This window comes from Saccostrea cucullata, unplaced genomic scaffold (genome assembly GCF_032062105.1).
Source record: "Saccostrea cucullata isolate Sc308-1 unplaced genomic scaffold, CSIRO_AGI_Scuc_v1 ctg1764, whole genome shotgun sequence".
NCBI lineage: Eukaryota > Metazoa > Mollusca > Bivalvia > Ostreida > Ostreidae > Saccostrea > Saccostrea cuccullata.
The window spans coordinates 37,808-57,970 of record NW_026937811.1 but is presented as its reverse complement, the minus strand read 5'-3'; the positions used below and the strand labels follow the sequence as shown (position 1 = coordinate 57,970).

Genomic DNA, 20,163 nt, shown 5'->3' with positions numbered 1-20,163 from the left:
AACATTTTTTTTACTCGTATCCTCTCTTTGTAGACTTTTTAAACGTACATTGCCTGTCGCAATTTCACACATTTTATTTTATTTTTGTAGTATAGACTATTTCAGAAAAGAAAAGCAGCGGTATATTTTATTGACCAACAGATTGATTTTATAATCTTGGACTATATCAGTCTAAAACTTGTATGAATAGATATATAGGTGTCAAGTAGAATTTTAATGGAGTTACATGAAAACTATTAAGACAATGAAAGGTGCGACAGAGAAAACTAAGAATGGAATGCTAGTTAATTAAAATATAAACTTTTTATACAAAGACAATATCAACTTTTAAAGTTGCAATTAAGGTTAAGCAGGCTCCAACATTAAAATTACTGTATACATATTTTCTCATTTTCATTAATTTTTTATAGGTTAAATTAACTTAAAAATTCACCTCATTGCAATTTCTAGTTCTTCTGAACCGAAAGTATTCCATGACTTTGCGCATAAACGAATTCAAAACGACATCCATGTACTTAAAAAAATTGTGGACATATTCATTTTTAGTTTGATCTTTATGCAAATCTTGGATACATTTAGAAGCTATGATCATCAAATTCTGTCAGTTGCTGTATCATTGGGCTGAGACATGTGTCAACCAAAAAGTAGTTCGGAAACTGAAAAACCCTATGAAGTTTAGAATCAAAAAACCTGTCAGTGGATGCGTCTTGGGCTTCAGAGTACATGTCTATTAACCAACAAGTAGGATATGGTGACCTTATCGAAATATCATGGCTTTATCTATGTATCGCATACATTTAGTGGCTAAGAATAAGCAATCTTTGATCAAAAAGTCCTTGGTGTGTGTCAGCTATTTTTTAAATTTTGTAGCTGAATCTCATTTTTTTAAATACTGAGAAATTTAGAATTGTTAGTTGATTCATTTTGGGTTGTGTAAACAACATATGTTTGAAAATTCAAGATTATATCTAATTATTTAATTATTTCATATAAATAGAGGCAGAATCATTAATTGTTGTCAGTTGATGCATGGTTAACTAAAATATAAGTCATGGTGTTAGAGATTTTTTTTCTTTAAATATTTCAAGGCTTTATCAAAATTCAAGATATAAAGATACTTAAAATAGAAGAGACATGGTTGTACAGTTTTTCAATTTAGGCTATATATTTAATGTATAAATATTGAGTTTATGAAAATCAAATAAAGGCTCGATTGCGTTCTATGTTAAATCAAAAATGTGGAAATTCAGAAAATCACATAAATGAAGAAACTAAGTATTTTATCAATGTTATAAAGTTCAAATTAACTAGGCGGTAGGAATTTCTTCAAAAATTTCAGCATACCAAGTTTTGAATTTTGTATTAATTGCCACCTGGTAAATTCCCAATTTTTTCATAAAACAAAATATGTACCGGTTGATCCAGGCGTGGTTTTTGGATCCTTAATTTCAAACTTACTTTAATTTGCTTTTTTAATATATTTATCAAGAAGCCTACTATATATAGCGTATGCCAATGTTTACTTAGGGTTATCTAAGAAAGGAATAATCCGGAGTATTGTATAATTAGAAAGCTGATGTGTTGAGGAAAGCGCTTATTTTTTATATGTCTGATATTTTTAGGGGATGTTGCGAAGCAAATGGAATATTTTCTTTAAACTTCGGATTTTGCACGGACTTGCTTGCATGATTGATGAGTATTAAATCAAGAAGAGAGGTGAAAAAGTTACAAGGTCTATGCGTGTATATATACAAATTAGATTTAAAAAATCTGGAATTGTAATTTTGTGATTGACTAGTGTTCGCGAAGGAATTTCGTATCAAACATCAAAGCTTAGTATGATGAAGAAGACATAGAGGGAAAATGCACTGGTATGACATGTTACAGAAAAAACTATGCAAAGAAAGCGAAATACCATACATGTATCTATATTAGAGGGAAAATGCACTGGTATGACATGTTACAGAAAAAACTATGCAAAGAAAGCGAAATACCATACATGTATCTATATTAGAGGGAAAATGCACTGGTATGACATGTTACAGAAAAAACTATGCAAAGAAAGCGAAATACCATACATGTATCTATATTGGATTCCAAAGCTTCACAAAATTCCTATCAAACAAAGATACATAGCGGGCTCCAATAAAACCAAGCCTCTTTCTTTACTCTTCACTAAAATATTAACAATAGTGAAAGAGAAAATTTGTTATCACAAAAATTTTACCAAAATCAACAGCGTAAAAGCTTCCGACTTTTCAACTGAATATACACGTACAACCATTCCCAACAATAATTAAAGTCCAGCGGCCCGTTTTAACAAAAGAACTTACGACTAAGAACAAATATTATTATGCTTATAACTTTCTTATTTGCATTGAATTAAAACGGTTTTAAAAATTTTTTTAAAGGAATTTAGAAAAATATTTTCATGGGAGCAATTTTAAACTCAACGATTTATTTTGCAAAATTTGACAATCAACTTAAGTTGTTGGTCTTAGTCGTAATTTCTTTTGTAAAATGGGCCTCTGCTTTTTCAATAAAAATTGGACTTGTAGATCTACTAACCATGTAATTGGTCATTAGCAAAATTATTTTGTTGAAAATATTCTGATTGTACACACAAATACTCTGAAGTTGATATTTAAAAGATGCTTGAGTTTCTGATGTCGTTTTAGGAGACCAAGTCTTCCATCAATCTATTGGAATTCCCAATTGCGCCCCGTTATTAGCAGACCTATTTTTGTATTCATTTGAAGCAGAATTTGTCCAAAATCTTTTATGTGAAATGAAGAAAACATTTGCTGTGGCCTTCTACTCGACATTAAGATATATCGACGAAGTTTTGTCATTTAAGAATGGTTAATTCCAGTCTTATGTCTATACGATATATCTCGATGAGTTTGAAATAAAAGATACCACAGAGTCTGACATATCTGTCTCATATTTAGATATTTTACTTGAAAAAAATGTTTATGGTAATCTAACAAATAAGATTCATGATAAACGTTAGGACTTAAACTTTGCAATTGTCAATTTCCCTTACTTATAAGAGCATGCTCTACGTATGGACAATTTCAAAAACGAGGTAAATTATTGACAAAAAGTTGCTGAAACAAAAATATCAAGTCTCGTTTAAAGTAATCATTTCGTAAGTTCTATGGCCGGTACAATGGCCTTGTCAGCAAACACAATTTATCATAAATATTTATATTTAGACCATTATATACACACTGAATTGAGATTCATTTTCCCTTTTATTTTCCGATCATGACAAGGAGCACATGGCAGGTGTGACCGATTGGCAGGAGATACGTACTTCTCCATGGCACCCAAGTCCTATAAAACTAAATTTGTATTTGTCATTTACTCAAACACTTTTTAGAATTGTGTATATAATTATTCTTTACTTTAACGGTAAATGAGGTTAAAAAATGAAGAAAAAAAAATCTTGTGAAAAGATGGGAAAAACAAATGTAAAAAAAGTATAGATTACATTACACTGAACACCCTTATATACTCTATTGTATTTCTTTACACATTCTTTCCTTTCAAAATCATTTACCTTTTCCTGCAATTGTGCAACTTTCTTTGTCTTTCTCTGAAGTTTCTGTTAATAACTTTAACATTATTGTTTCTCATTGTCTCTCTCATTTCAAGTTTTCTCTTTTAAGATGTGTTATCCTTATGTCTTTTTGACTTGATGAAGGAGAAGTAGATGAGGACTCAGAAGTCGATGTAGATGCATGAATCGTGATTGGAGCCAGGCCATTGTGCAACAATGTTAAGTGAATCTGCTTGTACCGAGATTTTATTTTAATACACTAGATAACAATATATTCATGCCTCTACAAGAAGAGGTAAAACTGTAAGACAAAAAAGAAAAGAGAGCAATAATAATTGATCCCTCACTCATTTGCACTTGAACTTAGTACGAACACCACTGAATACAGTCGTGTGAAAATTTTACTGAAAATTGAAGCATCCTTTGGTTGGACAATAAAAATATTTGCAACACCCAAACCACTCGTTTCCACAGGAACTTCCGTGCCATTTGGGGAACGAAAAATTTTTACAGGTGTATCTGTATGGCTGAAAAAGTACATAGATGAATATCAAATGTGTGTATTGCATAACATGGCTGAAAAGGTACATAGATGAATATCAAATGTGTGTATTGCATAATATGGCTGAAAAAGTACATAGATGAATATCAAATGTGTGTATTGCATAATATGGCTGAAAGAGTACAAAGATGAATATCAAATGTGTGTATTGCAAAATATGGCTAAAAAAGTAAATAAATGAATATCAAATGACACTATTAGAATAACAATGAAAAACAATATGCGTCCGGCGGCAACAAAGTTCAAAAAATCTATTTTTCGCATATTGGTCACAGTCAAGGTCACGAGGTCATTGACCATGGTGTCATTTGAAAGAACTTAATCGGTGGAGTATGCATCCCAAATATGAAGTCCCTGTCTCCTATGGTTCAAAAGTTATGGCAAAAAGTGGAAAAAGCTATTTTTAGCATATAGGTCACAGTCAAGGTCACAAGATCATTGAACTTGTCGTTTGAAAGGATTTTATTAGTGGAGTATGCATACCAAATATGAAGTTCCTACATGTATCTCCTATGGTTAAAAAGTTATGACAAACAGTGGAAAAAGCTATTTTTAGCATATAGGTCACAGTCAAGGTCAAAAGGTCATTGACCTTGATGTCATTTGAAAGGACTTTATTATTGGAGTATGCATACCAAATATGAAGTCCCTATCTCATATGGTTAAAAAGTTATGACAGTGGAAAAAGCTATTTTTAGCATATAGGTAACAGTCAAGGTCACAAGGTCATTGACCTTGATGTCATTTGCAAGGACTTTATTAGTGGAGTATGCATACCAAATATGAAGTCCCTATCTCTTATTGTTCAAAAGTTATGGCGAAGGTTAAAGTTGACAACAGACAGAAAGACAAACAGACAACAGACAGAAAGACAAACAGATAAACAGAAAGGACAAAAACAATATACGCCCGGGATCTATCGATCCGGGCGCATAAAAAATGAAAGTACATGTAGTTATCCATTCAGTAATCTACTGATATGTGTTTAGCAATCCCAAAATTAAGAATGAGATACGATGTAATGTTAACTTAAATATCTTTGTCAATGAAATCTAGGATAAATAGACTAGATCCCTTTGTGACAACAGTTACTTTAGTTGTGTGATAGACTTGAAGTTTTACTGCAGTGGTTTTATCATAAACAGCTGCTGTGAGCGTATGCCCTTTCAGTTTTGTCTTTCCTAGAATATTCATCGATTGGCAAAGTGTCTTCGTCCTTGATGTACAACGTGCCCTTGATGATTGCCATTTCTTTGTTGAATTCAGTCTTGCAGATATATAATTAAATCATCTATCTAAATAAAAGTAAAACCCATCCAGTTCATTTCACATACTTTCTTTCGATACATGTAATTATTGATACAAGATGACCGATCGGCTAACTGGGTGAATATGTTTATTTTCATTTTTTTCCTTCCTCCGAACAATCCTTTGCGGGAATATGAAGGATTGGTTGGGGAGTTCGTTGAATCCTGGGTCCCATGTGCTACGCCTGTAAAATCAGAAACATGTCCAAAATGTATTTAAAAGTGGGATCCGTCATATCATACAGCTTTGGAAACTCTTATTTGCCGTGGGATCACCGGAGATCTCCATCTCCTCGGTATCAGGACCCTCTAACAGCAGCCTGGCAGTGTTGGTGTAATCTCCTACACCTACAAGATACTCAATTCCAATAAGTTCCCTTTTTGAGAAAAACAACATAAAGAATATCGCTAAAATAATACGAAGAATCACTATTCAGTAATTAATTTGCAAAGTTGAATAGACTGAATGCACATTTGTATTCCCTGAAGGTAACATAGATTCTTTAAATTCATGATATTTTAAATACAATTTTCTTCCAATAAAGTAAAGCATTTATCATCATATAATAATTACCAGTATATTTTCCGGGTAGTTCGTAGCCTCGGAACATATCTTTTCCCCAAAACTCCTGCGATAGCCTGTTTACTGCATTTTCAGAGGTCCACTGTACGTCATTGGGTTCTGTTGCTGACTATCAACCACTGCAGAACTCTGTCGGTCGGTATTCCGACTGAAAAGACCATCCAACACACACACACCTAGAAATTGATGTCCTTGGCAAGGGTTCTTATGGAAATTCAAAGCAGACTTTTAAAATATAAAATGAAAGCATATCATTCTGAAATTAAAAAGTCGAATTCTTGTTCGAAATTTTATATTAACCCGGAATAAACATGCTTATATGGATGTGGAAGCTTTCCAGAGATATTGAAGTTTGTTTGCACAAAGCAGTACAGATAAAACTTTTTTCTTGAGTCATTTTTTTTTTTATTTTTCTGGGTGGCAGTAATAACAAAAATTTACATTACAAAATGTTGTATTAACCGCCATCCAGTAAATTCAAAATTTGCAACATGACACGTGCTTAACTTCAAAATTAATATTTATATGCTTATATTTAAAATTTTAAAAAGTTACGTAGCAACCAATTTTTTCAAACAATACGAAAAATTTTTAATGAATAGAAATTCATTGGAACGACTCAAACATTCCAAACAGATTATAAATTTCAGAATATGTTTCAGAAGGAACTTAATTCCGGAAAAAATATTTTTAAAAAATATTGATTAAAAAATTTTTATTGAAGATTAACAAAAGAAAAAGCAAATTGAATTTAAAGATAATGTTAATGAAGATGTAAGTGGGTTTAGTTATAGTAAAAACGTTTGTTAAAAATAATAAAAATAAACTGATTTTTTTTTTTTATTTAAAAAAAACGAGTTTCCTTTTCAGAGCCCCGTTCTTTGTCTTGTACACCTGTCATTTTGATTAATTAACCTGTGTAATCTAATTCTTGTGTTATAAAAAAATTTACTCATTGTCTTCTTGTCAGTCATGATGAATCGCCACGTAACATCAAATCTGACTTCACCATAGCTAAACGAACACAAGGGAAAACAGTTGTTAAATTTAAACCATATTGAATCTCAAAAAGACGAACATTTCGTCGGGTGGTGGGGTATATGGGGAGAAGGGCAACTAGGAAAGATGTTTAGTTCTGTGGAGAACAGGCATTTTAGTGTTTGTAGATTATTTTTTTTTTGTTTAATTATCCTTAACGTGAGGAAAACTAAAACCCCGTCCTCGTTTATTTCAGTGTTCATGGTACAGATTAGGGTAGGATTTAATATATATGAAAATGTATAACGAACATCACTATTTTATTTTTCTAAGTCGTAACTAATTGACATTACAGCTATCAAGTAATTTTATCAGATATCAAACTTTTGACATTTTTAGGGGAGGGACACCTTTTTCTGATTTTTATGTACAATGACAGTTTTTCTGTTTTTGTAAGAATAAATTTTTTGAGTTCTTCAAACTTATTTCTGTAGGTTTTAAATACCAGACTAAGATTAAATTAGTAAAAAATAAAACTGCCTTTAATGTATATGACTGTGAAGAATGCAAGATGGTTACATGTACGACATGCTCTTGATCGAAACAAAAGTACATATATCTAATATTATCTATATCATACGTTGGTAACAGTCAAATCATCTCAATGAATGTACTAAACATTAATTGAAACAATTTAGCGGATATAAGTACATGAAGCATGCGTTCTGTTACTCGGTTCCATCTCAAGGGACTCAGAAATTGGCAAAACTTTCTCTCTGTAAGATGGGCAGAATAATAAAGCAAATAGGCACTCGTAAGTACAGGATTCATATGAAATTCCTTTCTTGTCACATTTGTATGAGAGACAAATACAACTGAAGTTCTGATTCAGTTCATTAATACACCCCCCCCCCTAAATTTTAGTTGTAGGAAAAATCCTTTTCTTTTAAATTACATGCATTGCCTTTGAAGGATATTCGAGTTTTGAAATTAAGTGAACTGAATTTTGTTAACTAAATGCAATATGCAGGAATTTTAACTTCCCATTTCAATAATTTATTTATTGGATTCTCTGTATGGAAAACTCTTATATCCTTTTTCTGATCAAAGTTTACAGAATTCACTATTTTTTTAAGTGCGATATTATGGCAACCGTCTTCTATTTAACTATCTTTTGCTGTTGCTGTTTTAAAATTATATAATTTCTAAACAATTAATATTTACAAGAGATTGCAAAAAAGCAATAATCAGGGGAAATTTTGGATTGATATCCATAACACTTTTTGAAATCTAAATAACAGAAAAACTTGCGTCGATGTCTTCATGGGTATGTCCCACGTACAGGAACGAAAGGTGTACATGACAAAAACTTTTAATCTTTAATAACAACATTGACAACCCACAAGCATTAATCTGTAACTGTATGGTTATATGTGCTGATACGTGATTTGTCTAAATCATACCAAAGGGGAAAAAATGTATCTTTAAACGACGAGTGTGCCTTTAATTGACGATCATCAAATATTAATGGTAAAATTAATTAATCAGTTTTTCAGACCACATGTAAATTGTTATTATAATGTGGATTATCTCAAAGTTTAGTATCTTGAACGTACCTCATGAAAAACTCTAAATTTCACAAACAGCTCATAGAATGCAAGCACAGATTTATTTTTGTTTTCGATCGAACAGTGGTTTGCTTGAATGTATAATATTTCTGGTAATAGCTTGACTCAGGCACGTAGCAACAGGGTAGGGGGGCTTTTTTCAGACATACATTTTACTGCCGAAAATGTTCATTGAAAGGCTGCCCCCCCCCCACTTTTTACTTCAGTATATGAATATGAAGGTAATGTAGTTTTGTATGGGGGGGGGGTAGTCCGAAAAATCTGACGTTTTTCTGCTTTTTTACGATTTTGATATTTTACATGCCAGGAAAACGTCAGAACCGACGCCATTACGAAAACTGGGAATTTCACCGTCTTCAACCGAAGTTGATTTTCTAAACTTGGGAACCGAATTAGATGCCGAAATCACAATTTATCAATGGCACAATGCTACTAGAACTCACGAATAGCGATGAATAGAAATTACCACTCCACATTCCGATTCAGAACTTGCACGATTTTAAAATGCACGAAATGAAAACAAATCTCGACAGTCAGATAAAATGTGTTCATCGGATTATATTATTTCATAAACGAAACATAAAAACGATGTTGGTGAGTACTAAAGGTTTTGTACTATTGATAATATGTGAATTCAGCAATTAATTCGGTTTACAAGTATCGAAAATCAACCTCTGAATGCCGCCTCCGGTTGGAGGCGGCGATTTCCCAGTTTTCGTAATGGCGCCGGTTCTGACGTTTTCCTGGCATGTAAAATATCAAAATCGTAAAAAAGCCAGAAAACGTCAGATTTTTCGGACTAGGGGGGGGGGGGGGGGGGAATGGAACTGGAAGAAATTGGTAGAAAAAAAAGTTCAAAAACGATGCTATGTAAGTGATTTACTGGGGAAATGGTATGGGGAAGATATTAAAGCTACTGAAGTAATGAATATGAATATCCTTGTAACAAGAATCTATATTTTCAAAAAATAATTGTGTTAAGATAACAAGGCCCCAGTCTGCAGGAGTGGGTATCGCTGTCTAGGGTCAAATTAAAATTTGATGAAAACTGTGACTTAAATCTGTCTTCAAAGACAAGGTTCATCTCTGATATACATGACGGTGGTTGTATTTTCTGTATGTACCGAAATGTGAAAAAAGAAAAAAAATTATTTAGAAAGGCGACAAAAGATTACAGCAGAAAAATGTGTAGCAAGGCCTAGAAAGTTGAAATATCATTGTAAACAGACTTGCACAGACGATAAGGAAATTGACACGACAAGCATACCCGAATGCTTCTTCAAATTTACTCGATGTTCTCGCTTAGGATCATTTTATTGATGCATTAACAAAACTTTGGAAAGAGTGAAATGTAGGTTCTATTGGTTTAATATGAGGAAGGATATTCAACACATGTGTAAAATCTGCGATGTGTGTGCTGCGAGAAAGAGACCCGTGAAACATTATCAAGGACCAATGAAGAAATATGTTGTAGGAGCTCCAATGGAAAGAATAGCGATAGACATAATGGGCCCTCTACCTGAAATTGAAAAGGGAAATCGGTACATTCTAGTGATAGCTGATTATTTCACGAAATGGACTGAAGCAGTGCCATTACGTGACCAGGAAGCAGCGACTGTTGCATCTGCTCTAATTGATCGATTCATTAGTGTCTTTGGTGTTCCTAAAGAAATTCATTCTGACCAAGGAACAAATTTTGAATCAGGACTGTTTAAGGAAATTTGTGAATTGTTGAATATGGAGAAAACAAGAACTACGCCATTTCGACCTAAATCAGACGGTATGGTTGAACGTGCAAATCAAACAATTCAAAATATGTTAACAGCTTTCATAGATCCTATGCAAAGAGATTGGGACATGTTTTTATCAGTTGTGATGATGGCTTACAGATCCTCTGTGCATGAAGCAACAAAAGTGTCACCTTCGTACATGATGCTTGGAAGGGAAATAACTTTACCAATTGATTTAATATTTGGCGAAGTTCAACACGAAAAACAGAAACAATTAAAGTCGGATTATGCATTTCAACTATCTGAACAAATGAGATGTGTGCATGATTATGCCAGAGAAAATCTAAAAATCACTGCAGATACAATGAAAAAGAGATATGACAAAAATGTCAATTTTCACGAATATAGTATGGATGATGCTGTGTGGTTACATGATCCTACGAAAAAGAAGGGGTTGTCTAAAAAATTGCGACATCAATGGATTGGACCATTTCTTATTGTTAAGAAAATTAGTGATGTGACATACAGGATACAAGAGTCTCCAAGATCAAAACCGAAAGTTGTGCATTCTGATAGGTTGAAACCATATCAAGGAGAAAACAGACCAAACTGGGAAGTTAATGAAGTTGATAGGGATAAAGTGAGAAGTAAAACCGTTGCTTGTGATGGGGGAAATATTCATTTGGGAGAAAACGGGATGGATATTAATAGTGATGATGGAATAGTTATTTCAAATGAGGATGCATCCGATGGTGATGTTTTACACGATAAGGGAAATGAATTATGGTGTACTGACTCAAGTGTGCAATGTGAAAGTGATTCTAGAAGTGCGGCTAGAGTAGAAAATAATGTGAATCGTGATCAGCGTCCTAAGAGAAGTGTCAAAGTTCCCCAGCAATATAGTGATTTCCAGTTATACTAGTGATAGGGCTATATATTACAAATGTAATTATTTTTTATTATTATTTTATCATGTTGATTTCAAAAGTATGAAATTTCTTTTTAGGTGACCAGCTTTGTGTGTAATATTTGTGAGAAGTTTAGGTCAGAGAGTCTGTATGCTGCAAACAGACACGTGCAAGAGCAGCACAGTGGATTTAAATTCAAATGCCAAGACTGTGGAACAACGCTTTCCCGTAAAGATCAAGAACACGGGAAGTGCCAAAGGGGATTCCCAACTATGATAGTGAATATAAACACCCGCATATCAGGAAAAGCAGCGAAAGAGGAAATGGACAAATGGTACAAGGAAATTCTTCCGTTACAGATAACACGCATCACTAGTCCAAGGCCAATGCCGTCAACAACTTCAAGGTCAAGATCAAGATCACCTTTGGGACACAGGGATTATGACGAAATTTCAATCGACGCAGATGGTCAATTTGAGAGAGAAGAGGAGGACATTAAGATCTTAGACGGATTGGAAAGAATGCAGAACGACATTATTCAACTGGATATAGGGGGTTATAAGTTCAAAACAACTAGAGGGACTGTAAATCAAATACCATCAAAGCTTTCCAAACTAATCAGCTTGAAGTCATCGGGAAATGTGCCGTCATACTTTGTTGACAGAGATCCGAAGCATTTTGGAATAATTTTGAATTATCTTAGAAACAATGGAGAAATAGATGTCAGAGTTCTACCCGATGAGAGAAGTGCCCTAGCAGCTATTATGGTGGAGTGTAAATTTTATGGACTTGTGGAATTAGAAAGCGTGGTGAAAAAGAGACTTGAAATGTGCAGATGCCAGCACATGATGGAGTAAATCATTAAAGAGACACTATAATCTGAAATATTTTTAATTGTACAGTGATTCACTACTGTAGATATTGCTAGTTTAGGGACTAAACTTTTCAAAAAGGGGGGTTATGTTATAAAATTTAGAATAATCATCATAATAATTTTATGATTCAATTAGTATTTTATCAATTCAACATTCAGTGATAAAATGAATCAAGCAGTAGTGAATTGCTATGTAAATGATTGTTTAATGTTTGATTGTAAATTTGTTTTGCTTCCCAACTTCTTAAGGCACAGCAGGGTTCTGTCTGGGAGGGGGAGCTTGCGAGCCAGCATCTCTATTAATCTCCAATTTGTAACTGTCATTTTGGGATGACCTGGTATAAAAGGGGGGTCAATTTCTATAATTAGCTGTAGACTTGTTGGTTTTGAAGATGTCAGAGGAGCAATTGAGACGAGCGCGTGGAGATCTGGTAATTAATTAATTGCTTTGGTTTTCTTTGGGATTTAACAATTGACACCAATTATTTCACCGAGATCTCTGGTAAATTAATTGAAGATCAGTAGTTTTCGGTGAAATTATATTGTGTTAGCTAAAATATTTAAACAGCTACACATCCCATATTGTATTCTATTTACTTAGGAAATTATTTCAAGTTTCACCTAAATTATTTGAACGGTGTAACTACTTGGTGAATCTTAATCTCGGTGAATCAACACCGAACTCCACCGAAATATTTACCAAGGTGCGAGTTCTGGTGTTCGGTAAAAATCAATTCTTGAGTATAATAAAGTCATTTATTAACCTTAAATTCATCATTATTCAAGGGATATTGGTAAGTAATTGGGTTATAAAAGAAGTTGGGATTAAAATGTGTTCATTTTAATTTTGCATGCTTATATATTCATATTTACATAAATAAATTATAGAAAAGAATTTGATTTATTTCTTAAAGAAAAGTAATTAAAAGGTTTATAAGTTTACACAAGGATATAATATTACACTGGGATTTATAACTTTGGGATCTACCAAGTTCAGTGAAGTGTTGTGTAACAGTGTGTGATTCAATTTGGAATATATGATAATTTTCACAATAAAAACCAACGTTCCCTATAAAAATTGTGTTGACGAGTTCGCCTCGCGTCACAATATCCTCATTAAAGTATATAGCTTGATGATTGTACAGGAATGTTTTAATTAGGGGAAATTATTGTAAACAAATCAATCTCTTATACAAAAACCAGACATTTAATAAATTGAAATTTATAGAATTTTGTACACTGAGGAAAACACAACCTTAAATCACATAGGAAAACCTTGTATACAAATATACTAAAAGACCTAGTTTTGGTTAACGCGTAGGTAGTGGTACGACGACTCGGTTTAGGTGCGACTTAACTATTAATTCAAACAACTCGTACAATAAAGCACTCGTTGCCTCTGCACAAAAACTGCCGTTCTCCTTCTGTATTCTCTGCGATAAGTGTATTCCTAGGCAATGCTTTTTTATGCCCCGCTTCGAAGAAGGGAGGGCAAATTGCTTTGCTGCTGTCTGTCGGTCGGTCTGTCTGTCGGTCCACTTAGTTTCCGTTCATTTTCTTTGCAACCGTTTAACATACTGAAATAAAAATTTGGTATACAGATATATCAGATGAATATCTAGGTCAAGTTCTGTCTTGGGTACAATTGCATCATTTTTGACAGAGTTATGCCCCTTGGACTTAGAAAAATTTCAATTATTTGCAGTTACCGTTCATTTTCTTCGCAACCGTTATACATATTGAAATGAAATTTGGTATACAGATATATCAGAATATCTAGGTCGAGTGTTTGTCATCTTCATTCAGGTGCAGGGATAGGAATGTCAGTTTGTTTGGGTGAGGAAATAAGACTAAATCCACCAGTTATGTCTGTCTCCACCCTCACATACAACTGAATATCTACATTAGGAACAGTCTCTGGAGTAGCAGAGGATAGTATGTTCTATAATAAGAGGAAGTTTACCATAGATTAAGTTGATGTCTCCAGTGTAAGTATCTATGAGTTTCTTGTAGACATAGCTGCACCGAGCCTTTACATCTTGTGCAAACACTTTTCTCCTGTGGTCTAACCTCATTATTGTTTTGCAGTAAAACATCTCGGGACAGAAGTGGGTACTGTGACACTGTCGGAACTGGGCTCTGCTGATATAGGTAGGGTCCGCCGGTCGAGTAACTTGCCAGTCGGATGAAAAATGCGCATTGCATTTTTGAATCCCAGGGTTGACGGGGCATTATCGTCTGTTGTGGTGTGGTTCACCTTGAACCTGTCGGGTGCCAGATCTTCGTCTATAGATTTAGCCATTTCGTTCTCTGAAAGAAGTGAGAACATTTTCATCACCCCCGGACAAGGAACATCATAATCATTACCTCAAAGCCAGGTTCCGGTCCAGCAATGTGTATTCTGCCTTATTGCACCAAGTATATACTGTTTGTTGGCGTTGATCTTGCATGCAATGGCGAAAGCATATGATGCACTGTAGCCTGGCTTTTTGCTGCTACCGAAGGATATCGAGTTGTACAATGTAGCGTCCATCTAAGGCAATGTCCAGTACCTCAGTCTGGATGTTCTTGACCTTTGTCCTGGTTGATGGCCTTAATCAGTTGTCTCTTCTTACCCATTTTTTTATTCAGGTCGAAAGTGGCTGCGTTGACCTGGTTGCTGGTCTTTTGCATGGAGCTGCGTTAAGGAGGAGGAATGTCCAAGACAGCAACCATTTCCCGACTGCGTCGATTCCCCATGGAGGTGTTCTGCAGGGCTAATTGAAAGTTCCAGTTGATACTGGCAGGGTAAGGGCCTGGTTTGTTATAGATAGGAATTTTAGTGTATGATTTATAGTAATTTGTCTGAAAATAACGTACCGTACACAGTAATCTCATGCCATCCAAACCCTCATTGCCTCTATCCCGAGTAATCCCACACTGGAAAATTGCAGTGCTTGGACTGGTCAAAATGGCTTTTGGCTGCATCATTAAACATTTCCAAGACCTATCTTATGTCAACAATGCGGTTTCCCTTAAACTCATCAGAGGTCTCTCTATTTTTTAGTTCCTGGAAAGGATCAGCAAACCTGCCTTCCCTTCCGCTTTTGGCGTAATTCTTCCGCTTTTTACCACAAAATCACGCTGTTACGCCACTTATATTAACTTAACGCTTTTGAATTTTTGGTTTAAAATCCATTATGATTTATAATCGTCTAAATTTCGAGTCAAAGTACGACCTGCTAAAATTAAATGAGAAGTTCTAGTAAAAGTAATTATTAGAGTAATAGTTCGATAGCATACTTAATATACCTAGTAGTTACATGTATATATAAACTGGTATGGCGAAGATTCGGAAGAACACGAGAAGGCACTACTTACGTTAACTGTTAAATAATATTGCAATCGGTACATTCATTTCTATACTCGCAATTTAGTTTATTTTAACATTGCTTCGAAGAAGATAGAGAAATGTGAGTGTGAAAAAGATAAAATACAGTGTTATTATGTTAGATTTGTGTGAACATGCAAACGCAAGCAAGAAGATAGAGAAATGTGAGTGTGAAAAAGATAAAATACAGTGTTATTATGTTAGATTTGTGTGAACATGCAAACGCAAGCCTTCAATTAAGTGATTTGATACAAATTGACCAAATGCCTCATAAAGCTTTAAGGGCGTGTGGTTGAGTTGAGTTTAATATAGGATACTGGTAATTTACAAGACCTTTTTGCGAATAGATGATTCGAAAAAGAAAAGTTTATGCCAGCACTGTTTAGTAATTTACATTATTATATTATAATCCTTTTAAATACTAAAGGTGTATTTAATTCTTATATTATCAAGAAAAAAATGTTCATAGTAATACAGTTTCACTATACCATGTTCGGAAAACATCAACGGATCAAAAGTTAATTTGAAGGTCCCCACGAGTCCTAAACAAGGTGTACAAGGTATACACAGGGACCAGTAAGTAAATGTCAGTCAAGTTCCAGCATCCAATGATGGACCTTCATGTACTTGATTGACAGGGCTATTTTTGAGGGCGGTGCTTAAAATCTCGGTCTTTAATTGTTATATAATTAAAAAAAAATATTAGATGGTCGAAAGAAGAATAGCAGGCATGAGATTACAGAGGATGCCGAGAGATGTAATCTGGAGCTAGAAAACCAGGTGTAAAATTCCACCTCAAACAGAGAAAGAAATTGAAAAGAGAAATATTAAGTATATACATAAGTATGCAGAAAGAGTATTCATTGCTAAAAATGAGCAAGGAATTCCCTGTTCATACTTATTGCACTTTCCCAGGCCTGACCATCATCATCCGATTCAGAATGATTTATGATTTTAAGATCTTCAGCACATCACAACAAGAGACACTTATTGTGATATTCTTGGGGGATGTTTGTACATACTTTGCACTTTAATAGTTCCATTACAGGGACGTAGCAACCAGGGGGCGGGGGGGGGGGGGGGGGGCTGGCCCCCCACTTTTTTCCCCAACATTACCTTTACTGTAGTAAATGTTCATTAAAAGGATGGTTGCCCCCCCCCCCTCCCCCCACTTTATACCATAGTATAGTGATATCAAGGATTGTAGGAAAAAATTGGAAGTGATGGTAAGTTGGCTTCGAAAAAAGTACTACCCCCCCCCCCCACCCCCGAAATAGGATTTTCGAGTTCGGGCAACTTTTGAACTTCCCTTTTTTTCATTTTTTTTGCTTGTCAACTTTTTCAGGTAAGTAAAAAAATTTTCTCTGGTTGGCCCCCCCCCACTTTCAAAAACGATGCTACGTGCCTGCATTAATGTGGAGGAAATACAGTTGTCATCCTTTCCAGCTAAGGACTTCTCATGAAGCAAATCTATTCCATCACAGGAGTTCGCGTACCTATCAATTATACCGAAAATTTCATTACATAAAAAATACGTAATACGTATAATAATAACACAAAGAGTGCAACGCATTTTAGGTCACATGGGAAACCCTCGCTTGATATCAAGGCTGTCGCACAATTAATCTTCAATCGAAAATTATAAAACACAAACCAATCTTTTTGGAAGGGACCATTCTTTATGGCTCTTAATGCATATGATTTCAAACGCATGTTTTACAGCAGCAGAGGTGACATTTCTCAACAAGTTCGCTCAAATATCCGTTGTCCGCGACGCTATGACGTGACGTCACGGGCGCGTCCCTTTACCCAAAAAGGAACAAAACTGCTTGAAATACTACTTTAGATGATTGAGGTCATATGCGAAAAGAAACAAGAGACAAGTTAGTAGACATTCAAGAAAATTTAAAACGGGGAGGTACAAGTACTTGTACTCGTATCTAAACGTAATATTGTTATCTCTAGTTAATTGTGTATGATTGATTTTTTTTCCTTTTGGGTAAATGGACCGCCCGTGACGTCACGTCATGGCTTCGCGGACAACGGTTGCACTCCTTGTGTTATTATTATAGGTATTACGTATCTTTTTTATTTACCGAAAATTTCGGCAAAATTGATAGGTACGCGAACTCCTGTGATTCCATCTACTTTCTGAATTAATTTTTATATCGAAAAATTTAGCTTGTGAAACTGCTGAAGACATTGTGTCCGAGCAGTCTTGCATCGACTCCTGTAGTTATCTGCAAATCTGCAATTGTACTTTGACATTTGTTTCCAAATTTTCAAGATCTAGAAGTTGACTGTGATAAAGACTTTCCTTTTCAACAGAATCAATGCTACCAAGCCTAAAATTAAAATGGAAGTATATTCATTAAAACAAGGATGAACAAGAGACCCCGGGATCTTTTTGGATACCTGAGAGTAATACAACTAATAAACGATTTCTTAAATAGCCATACATTTTTATATTGCTAATATATATTGTTTTCCCACTTAACTTTAACTACATTTAATTAAGCATGTTTTTTTTTTATTTTACCTCTTAAAAATACGGGGTGCAACAATGAATGCTCTTGCCACTTGTGCGTTTAATTACCATAAAGACATCTGGCTTTGTGGTAGTGTGAAGTTCCTTTGCCCATAAGTTAAATGAAATGTATATTATGAAACATATGTGTAATTTATTTTAATTTTTTAAATTAATTGTACGAAAGAGGAAAGGAAAGAAAGTTCAAGGAAAGAAAATATCTTACCATTTTGGCATGATGTTGAAAATTGCCCGCGTTTCTACCTCCGCCAAAGAAACGCACGAGATATCTAATGCTATGTCGAAATACTGTTTGCAATAAGTTTTATGAAGTATATAGCTATATATAGTGATTTGATTGGACCTGAGAAATAGGATAATCTAGATCTGCATCGTGTTGTAGACGAATTTTGGCTCCCAATCACCCCGCTCTTATTTATTTTTTCTCCGAGGATCTTTCGAAAAATGCAGGGAACACAAGCGATGATAGTCTGAAAATAAATTAATGCTTTGAAATTTGCCCTTTGGTATTTAATAAACAATTTATGATAAAATAAAATTTATGATAAAATTTTCAAAAATTTTGAAATTTGTGATCAGTGGTTCCTGAAGGATGGTTTGCACAACTGGTTATATCAAAGTACTCAGAAGTACAGAGAGCCGGGCTCATTTACAGAGTAGAATGAATTTCTTACATGGACCACGTTTATATTCTGATGAAAAAATTATTTTAAAACTATCAATATAAATGATAGGACACAGACAATGAGTTTTTCAATCCTAATACCACGGTCCGATTTTGTCAGAATCCGAATTAATCTGGTACCGCAGCTAAATGTAAACAAATAGGCCAGTCTGGTTCCCTCTCCTGCTTTACCTCGTATGTGTAGAGAACCTACGGTAACACTGATTATCAAAAATCCTTACGCTAATGAACTATGTTCTTTGACTTATGAAGTTTTCAAAGTCATTACTACTAGTGTTTATTTTATATAGATAATTTTTGTTGCTTTATTTAGCGTTTGTATTATCTCAAAAGCGGTTGAGAGAAAGTAAACTATATTTTTGAACGTAACTTTAAAATGGCGACTATGGGGTCAACATCCTGCCTTGAACAGGATCACTTAAGCCGGCAATTGCTCTTTGAGCAATAAGCCCGGCTAAAAATGGAAACAAGTAAAAAGGAAGCAAGTAAAGTTAAACGTTATGATAAGCAATTGTGTGTCCTTTTTCAATTTTGTGAATCTCATGACCTCTGGTTTAAAACACGAATCAAATTCAATAGTTGAAAGTTGTTACATGATACTCAGGTGACCTATAAGGTCCTTGGGCCTCTTGCAAGTTTCTTTGGTATCTTACTTTCCTGCATTAGAGGAAGTATTTACGTTATTATTGTTGCAATGTTGCTACTGAGTGTTGTATAGCATACGTCCGTCTACACTTGTGTCGACTGATTCCAATGACAATGACTTATACCTGCCTTTCATATAGAGGTCTGCAGTTATAGCGAGAATCAGAACAAAAATGGTGGGCAAATTCCTTCTACGAATCGTGCTCAGCTTTAATATACTGTTACTCCAAAATAAACAACAATCAGGGGTCTCAGACTACACCCTCCTCAGACATCATCTCTGAGGTTGAGATAGGAGTTGATAGTGTACTTTTCACGAAAATAGAAATGGGGGATGGGTGGGTTTGTCATATTAAGGAGGGGGGGGTATATATGCAGTTTGTAGTTTATGACAAAAACATTAAAACTGTATGTATATGTGTGCGTATGTGTATGATTTGTCTAATGTATAAATATGGAAGCTATGAGGTTGTGACCTGATGTTATTTTTTATACCTCTCTTGTACGTTTGTAATGTAGGTATATATCTTTTCAAATAATTTGGTTGGCCCTAAAAGAGCCGTTTTTTCTTCGTCTTGGCAACTTGTGTCTGGTAGTAGGTGTATTCTTGGACTGTGGGTTTGGGATCAAGTTGTCCTTCGTTGTAAATGCATTCGGGTTTTGTCTCCTTTTGTAGCGGCATGTTGTTTTATTAGCATAGCTTTTCTCTGCATTTTTCGCCATTTAACTTCTTTTTAGGTACTGATATGTGTGGGTGACAGTGGAAATGAAATCTCTGCC

General features: G+C 34.6%; 1 protein-coding gene across 1 annotated transcript; it reads left to right on the top strand.

The window, feature by feature from the left end:
• Positions 1-11,387: 11,387 nt before the first annotated feature.
• On the top strand, positions 11,388-12,118 carry LOC134248931 (BTB/POZ domain-containing protein KCTD9-like). The gene has a single exon (XM_062731317.1). It carries the CDS (start codon positions 11,534-11,536, stop codon positions 12,116-12,118), a length of 585 nt encoding a protein of 194 aa, XP_062587301.1. The 5' UTR covers positions 11,388-11,533.
• The last annotated feature ends 8,045 nt before the right edge of the window (positions 12,119-20,163 follow it).

What these genes read in the sequence shown, in the direction of transcription:
- LOC134248931 (XM_062731317.1), top strand. Translation starts at nt 11,534, where the DNA reads ATGATAGTGAATATAAACACCCGCATATCAGGAAAAGCAGCGAAAGAG.